This window comes from Epinephelus moara, chromosome 20 (assembly GCF_006386435.1).
Source record: "Epinephelus moara isolate mb chromosome 20, YSFRI_EMoa_1.0, whole genome shotgun sequence".
Taxonomy (NCBI): Eukaryota; Metazoa; Chordata; class Actinopteri; order Perciformes; family Serranidae; genus Epinephelus; species Epinephelus moara.
In genome coordinates, this window is record NC_065525.1 from 2143144 (window position 1) to 2150907 (window position 7764).

General features: G+C 43.1%; 1 protein-coding gene across 8 annotated transcripts in view; it reads right to left on the reverse strand.

Annotated features, from left to right (window-relative positions):
* Positions 1-7764, reverse strand: part of akap13 (A-kinase anchoring protein 13) — a 190987-nt gene that overhangs the window by 125293 nt on the left and 57930 nt on the right. For all 8 annotated transcript variants that reach the window (XM_050072194.1, XM_050072195.1, XM_050072197.1 and 5 more), the window contains one exon: positions 6644-6716. In XM_050072194.1, coding sequence (XP_049928151.1) covers positions 6644-6716 — 73 coding nt within the window. The remainder of the gene's footprint in view (positions 1-6643; positions 6717-7764) is intronic.

The window sequence follows — 7764 nt, forward strand, 5'->3', positions numbered from 1 at the left end:
AGCTATTGTTTTTATATTTGTCTGCTGTTGCTTTTGCTTTATGTTTGCTTTTTAAATGCATTTTCTGCACTGTTTTAACTATTTATTGTCTTGCTTTTAGCTTTTGTTTTTAATGATCTCAAACACAATTTTATTGTTCCTTTAATGTTTTATTTTAATGTATTTCTCTTGTAAAGCACATTGATTTGCCTTGTGTATGAATGGTGCTATATAAATAAAATTGCCTTGTCTTGCCTTGCCTCCGCTCTGGTGTCCTCTGGAAGGAAACGGAGATCTTTAAATCTGGGATCCAGTACGCAGGCAATGATAGGAACTGATCCCGCCAAGTCATCTTCAGTGTCCAACTTGAACCTGGTTTTCAGCTGTTTTAGTACCGCGTTCTTAAAGTTGCGAGTTGCCAGTACATCCGACTCTTCAACTTGCAGCACTCCATTCACCAAATTGAGGATAACGGGGTAGAAAAATGAGAGCCCGACGTGCATTTCCCCACACATGATTGTAGTTACCTTTCCCAGGGGTCTCAGCACAGGCAGTAGCTGCTGGATTAGCTCCCATTGCAAGGCTCTCATTGACAGGGCTTTTCTGGCAGTGGATTTGGTGACAGTCTCATCTTCGAGTACGGCTTGGACAGGGATGCGCTGCTCGTGAAGTCGCTCCAGCATTGTAAAGGTGGAATTCCAACGCATGGGACAGTCGGTCTGGAGCCTTTTCTCTTCCACATTAAGCTGGGCCTGTCGCTGCTTCAGAGCACTCGTTGCCACAGCAGAGTGGCGAAAGTGGCTGACCACTCGCCTCGCCGCATCAATGGTTTTTGCCACTTCAGCTAAATCCAGCCCCGCCTTTATCGCCAACTGTAATGTATGTCCAGTGCAGCCAAGGTCGTGGTTGAAATCTTCACACAAACTCATCGCCAGATTCATGCTGCTGGCATTGTCATGTATAACGCAGAAAACCATCAGGCCCCACTCACTGATTGTGTCCGTCAGTCTCTGAGCGATGTTAGCAGCAGTGTGCCGCTCTGGCATTGCGCAGGTGAGGAGGACTTTTGCCTTCATCTCCCAGGTGTCGGTGAGATAATGCGCTGTCACGGTGATGTATGCCTCCATGGTGGGAAAGGTCCATAGGTCTGTGGTGAGTGAAACACTCTGATCTTTCATTTCGGATGTTAATTGCACTCGCAGTTCATCATACTGGTGTGTGATGTTGTTCCACAGCGTCCTATGGGATGGGATAACGTAGCCTGGCTCGAAAAATGGATAATGTCCTTAAAGCCATTTCCAGACACTGTAGCAAGCGGTCGCATATCCTTCACAATGAAATTCACCAACAGACCTGTTATTTTCCTTCTTCTTTGGTCGGATATCGGACGTGTGGAGAAGTCTCTGATTGTTGTCTGTTGTTGGCGCTTCTCTCGGCTAACGTCGCCGCTGCTGGAGCTGCTAGCCATGAGCAGGTGTAGCTTCAAATGGTTATGCATTGTAGTGGTACTGCCATGGTATTTTAGGGTAGCCTTGCAAAACGGTTTTATCTGTTTTGGTAAAGTATTTCCAGACTGTGGATACTTGCAGTCGAGCATTGAGGGCCGTGTCAGCCATTCCGTTCCGTCTCCTGTCTGCTGCTTAGCGCCCCTTACGTGTTGACGTCTCACACACACACACACACACACACACACACACACACACACTACACTAGTCTCACACGCCCACAGCGCCCCCAGCTGCATATCTGCTGTAGATCATTAATGTAGATGCCATGCCACCGCTTATTACAGCACCAGGCTTTTGAAAAAAGAAAAACAAGAAAAAGACGAATACTCGACAGCGTCCATTAATGGTTTTGATAGTTGAATATTCGAATAGTCAACTATTCGGTGAAACCCCTAGTATGTAGCTGGTTAGCCATGTCTCCGACAGGATGATCAGGCTGCTCTCCTGGTAGCTCCTCTGGTTTTTGATCAGTGTTGTCAGCTCGTCCATCTTGTTAGACAGTGCGTTCACATTCCCCATCAGAATGGAGGGAATGGCTGGTCTGTACCGCCGCCATTTTGGGGCTTTAGCTTTAAGCTTAGCCCTTCGCTTCACCCCGGCTCAGCACCCCCGGTACTTCCACCTTATCTCCAGGGGGATGAGATGGCATCTGCCGGCGTGTCCCCTCTCTTTCAGCGCCAGCAGCTTCGCTCTCAAATAAACGAGTTTACTGTGGCTGCCTTGCGCCAGTAAACTAACTTGTGATGAGCAAAAGTTAGTTTTAGACAAAGAACACGAACCACACACACACAGTGAGCAGCGGACAGGCAGCCATCTTGCGCAGGCGCCATATTCTGTATCGGTTAATTTAGCCAAATTTGTGATGTCATAGGGTTGCACTATTGCATCTGGATAGATCCTTGATGGACTATGTGGTCATTATCTACAGTCTTTGTATGGAACAGCTAGTTTAAAACATAGGGGGACAACACCAGAAGACAGGCTGCTGTTGATAATGGCCAGAACCGACTGTCCTATACTAGGGAAAACCTGAGGAGGGACAGCGTCACCCGGAGAACCTGATGGCTTAATATGGCCAACCACGTCATCTAAAAACTCGAGAGTCACAGGCTCAAACTTATCAAACAAGGCTGAGCTAGGAGCAGAGACAAAGGGGTCAGAGGCAGAAGTTGAGATAAAAGACCTTGTGGTGACAACCTTATCGATGAAGAAGTGCAGGAAGCTATTGCACATTTCAGGGGATGCTTCCATGCAGACAGACTGTGGGGCATTAAGAACAGAGTCAATAGTTTTAAATAACACATGTGGGTTGTGACGATTAGACACAATAATGTTTGACAAGTGTTCTCTTTTGGCATCTTTAACAGTGTTTTGGTAACAGCGCCAACAGTCCTTTAGGATTTGGAAAGAAACCTGCAGTTTGTCCTTTGTCCACCTGCGTTCAGCTTTGCGGCACTCCTGTCTGGCTGTGCGGGTTCTGTTGTTGAACCAGGGCTCAGGTTTAGCTTTAGGCTGCACAGTTTTTAATGGAGCCACAGAGTCCAGTACTTTTCGGCAGGAGGAGTGAAACCAGGAACTGAGCTCCTCCGTGTTAACAGATGTTGAGTCAGAGGGGACACAGAGCTGGTCGAAGGCAGCAGAGAACTGACCGACAGTGAAAGGATTATAAAGTCCGACGGCGCCGAGCAGGGGCACAAGATTTAACTGTAACACATGAGAAACCAACTTCGAATAATACGGGCATATGATCAGAAATCACATTGTCATAGATCTCCAAGTTAGACACACACAAACCATATGAGAGGACGAGGTCTAATGTGTGTCCATGTTCGTGTGTGGGACCACACACACACTGTACCAAATTAAAAGAGTCAAAAAGGCTTAAAAAGTCCTTCACCAACGGCTTATCAGGACAACACACATGGATATTAAAATCTCCAACAAAAAGGGCACAGTCATAGTTAGGCGTAATTTCAGCCAGGAGATCAGCCTAAGGCACATCCGTGCAATAATCATGCTGTCTAATCAGCATCTTGATATGCCACACCTGTGAGGTGGGATGGATTATCTCGGCAAAGGAAAAGTGCTCACTAAACAGATTTAGACAGATTTGTGAACAATATTTGTGAGAAATGGTCTTTTGTGTATATAGAAATGTTTTAGATCTTTGAGTTCAGCTCATGAAAAATGGGAGCAAAAACAAAAGTGTTGCGTTTATATTTTTGTTTAGTGTATATGTGTGTATACATATGTGTATATATATATATATATATAGATATAGATATATATATTTAAGCAATATCACACAAGAAGGAGTGATGTTGTACTGTATATCGTCACGGCTGGCCGAGTGCCTTAGACAATTACAGCCGTGAGGATATACAGTACAACGTCACGACCTTGAGTGTGATATTGCTTTTATACAACAGTTCAACAACAGCTTAAACAGCAATGCTGAGTAAGGAAATGTTAACAAAAGGTGATGAAATAGCCTACATTATTTAAGTAGGCCTATGTTATGTAGCTCCGCAAAAAAAAAAAACAGTTCCCCCAGTCTGTTGCCAGGCAACGCAACACACACGCCAGGAACTCACAAGCTACTTTGTATTTACATTGATCTGCAACTGTGTAACTTTGTCCCTGCAACTGTGTAACTTTGTCCAGTTCGGCTGATGAAACGTTGGCAAACCTGGATGTTGGCACGGCTAGATTCAGCTTCCACTCTCCCTCATCCTCATCAGTACCTCATCAGATGATCACTGATAATTCCTGACCGTGTTCGCTTCATTTTTGCTCCTCTCCAGTTTGTCATGGTCGGCTGATGTTACACAAACACACCCGGAGGTCTGCATAGAACAGTCCTGGCTTTCCTTTTCCTCGTCCTCTCCTGACGACCACTCATAATTTAATTCAAATGTAATTTGGGGGAAAATATCCATCTTCTTGGTGTAATGCTATAGTGTCAGTTTGCGTCAATGTAGCGAGTGTGACAGTTGGTTAATTAATGGTTGTATTTATATTTATAACACCTGTGAGCGGAGTGATTTTACTGTTAAATGTCCCAGTGATGTTGTACTCTGTATCAGCACTCACGGAATGCCTCTCGTCCAATCAAATTACTCAGTCAGAACTAACTGTTGTATAAATAGATACAGATATTGATATGACGCACGCGTGTACATTAACAGTCCCTTTATTCCCAAAGTTGTAAAGAAAGCAAGGGCAGAACATTTAATAAAGCCCTGGAGGGTGGGAGTGGATGAGCCCGGTGAAAGAGTACCCGCTCGGACGGGACGCTCTAAAACTAAAGCGAGCGTGCCCACAAGGAGGCAGGGATCATTTCATTGGTCAACAGAAAACCTGGCGTTCTATTGGTTGGGGGATTTTGACAGGGTTGTTACACAAAAAAATCCAAGAGCAGGGCAGAAATCTGAGAGCAGAAATTCCGCGAGCACACAAAAACAGTTTGAGTGCGAGGAGAAAAGCCGAAGCTCGAGCAGGAAATCTGTGCGAGCAACATGGTATCTGAGGGCAGGGTTTTTGAGCGTGAAATCAATAAATAATGCTCTCAAACTGATAGACCACTCTCTTGATAGGGATAAGATAGAGATAAAGATAGGGATAAAGCTCCATATGCCCCTAGATCGCTGACATTATGTCGAAGATCCATGAGGAATTGGCGATCATGCACCAGCAAAGACTCGATCTGTATTGTGCCAAGGGTTAGAAACATCAAAAACACCAACCAAAGTAGGAGCAGCAGACGGCCAGCCACACACACCGGCGCCATCTTATTTCATGCGGAATACACCACACAAGGAGGAAAAGGGCACAAGTTTTCTAGTGTATATAAACAGTGTTTCCCATACATGGGCTAATTTACCCTGCCACAGTCTCCAAAAATCGGCCAGATATAAAATGCCTCCAGTAAACGTAGCATACTGACTGGAGTGCCTACTGAGAATTCTTTGCCCCACCCCTCACCCTCCCCAGCCTCACCACAGATGTCGCTCTCCTAGCGCTAGCGTGAGCTTGAGTTGACAGAGCAGAATGCATTTCTAAGCGGAATACTGAGGAATACTGACATCCACTGAAGCATTCTTGAAAACACCCGCAAAACATCAGTAGAGAATTGTGTGGCTGTATTTAAGACAACTCTGAGCCTGCACAGCAACACACAGCACCATTGAAGTAAGCTCTGAAAACTTTTTCTTTCTCATTTGGCTCATGGTAGTTACATGTCACATCATGTTGATGCAGCGATGTGAAATACGATACAGAGTTTTCATGGGTGTTTTATTTTGAAAATTGACCGGATACTCTTATCTTTTCTGCGCCTGACTTCCTGTTTGACTCATTTGGTCTATGCAAATTGACGCGCCATGTATAATAGACCAAGCAAAGATACATCTCTGCCTGGTCTATCACAACAAATAACTAATAACTTGCTTGGTTTATTATACACATTATATACACAACATACACAACATAATTTAATGATACAAAAGATTTGAGCTGCTTTTCTATAACTAGTTAATGTATTGTGTTGTGATGGACCGGGTAGAGATGTGTCTTTGCTTGGTCTATTATAACATAATTTAAGGATACATAAGATTTGAGCTGCTTTCTATAAATGGTAAATAAATAAATTGTGTTGTGGTAGACCGGGTAGAGATGCATTTTTGCATTTTTGTCTTGTTGATTATAATATGGATTTGTACTTATAACATGTAGGGTGTTTTGCACAATTAGTGATATGTATGACATGTCCACCAGCATTATTGGCTTGTATTTGTTTGTATGTGTATATGCTCATTTTTTACATTTCTGTATTGTATCTATATTAATCATTACTTTAATAAGATGTATTTGTTTATTGTACATGATTTATTTGTGTGATGGTCTTTTACTGCATACTGAAATACTGCATGTATGAAGTGTTATTTTTGCATTTGTAAAAAAGACATTTACCCGCATGGATCACGTGACCAATCAATACTTAAGAACACCTGTGTATGCTTGGACCACACCTGAGTGAACCTGATGACGCTACACGCGAAAAGCGTAAAATAAAATAAAGATTACTGTGGCTTCCTAAATCAGTCATTTATTGATTTCCCTGTGCATGTGTTTCAAAGTCAGGATTAAGAGCTTACCTGTACATGTCGTTTCTGTGTTGGGCTCAGGGCATGGCTGGACAGGGTAGAAAACATCCCTCTCCCTCTGGATCTAAGAGAGAAAAGGAAGTAAATGAGGAAGATGAAGAATCATTTCTCTGTGGAAAAGAGCTGGTACATCAAAATGAAGGTCATTTAACTGTTTGGAGTATGTTTTCAATGTATTCTTTGTCGCACCAGTTTTCTGCTGTGGTACCAAACAACCATCTGCTGATTGTATGCAGCATTTCTCTGTGTATGAGCGTTTCCAGCATCACATCAATATTAAAAAATGATGTCTTCACACCCACTGGCTTCACATGTGAATGTTGAAAACACACCCCATCTCACACAAGCAGTGCCCCCTGTGTCCGTCTCACATGTTTGAGCTATACTAGAGGAACCGCCACAATCTCGCACCAAAACATGCTCGCTGATGCACACTCACAGGTCACAAGCAAATGACTGTTTCACCCCTGCAACCATACACAGCCACTTCAGTGTAATTTCAGAAAAAATGTAGGAGGGCTTTTCTGTGAGACTTTTGTATTATACACACATAAATGATCCATATCTGAAACAAATCTGCAGCAGCTGATATGAATTGTTTCACATTTTTTTCTCCTCTTTATGAGGTCATTTAGAAACGGTTTAAATACAACAAACTACACCCATTTCATGTTTGTATAATGTAAATATCAGGGGTTCTAATATTGATCCTTGTTGGACACCTTTATCAACTATCTGTGGACTTGTCTTGGACAGAACTACAAAGAGCACAGTTCAGTGCTGCTTTTTATCAAGCAAGTCAACAAATCCTCTTAGAAGCATGACAACAACAAAAATACTGACAGAAACCTTCGGCTATAATTTACACTTTCTAATGTCCACTGCCACCTGCTATTCACATGGTAAAAGAGGGCTCATGACCACTAGACTCACAAGTCAGTCTTTAGATGCTTTACTTAACTAAAGACTGATGACTTTCTCCCTGATTTTGTGTTTAGATGGGCGGATACAATTTCAGAGTTTAAAAAAACTCCCTACGTTGCAGAACCAATAGTAAATCTGCAGGACGGTCCTTCGGTGGCTCGCTGAACTCTTGTGCTTGTAAACATAGT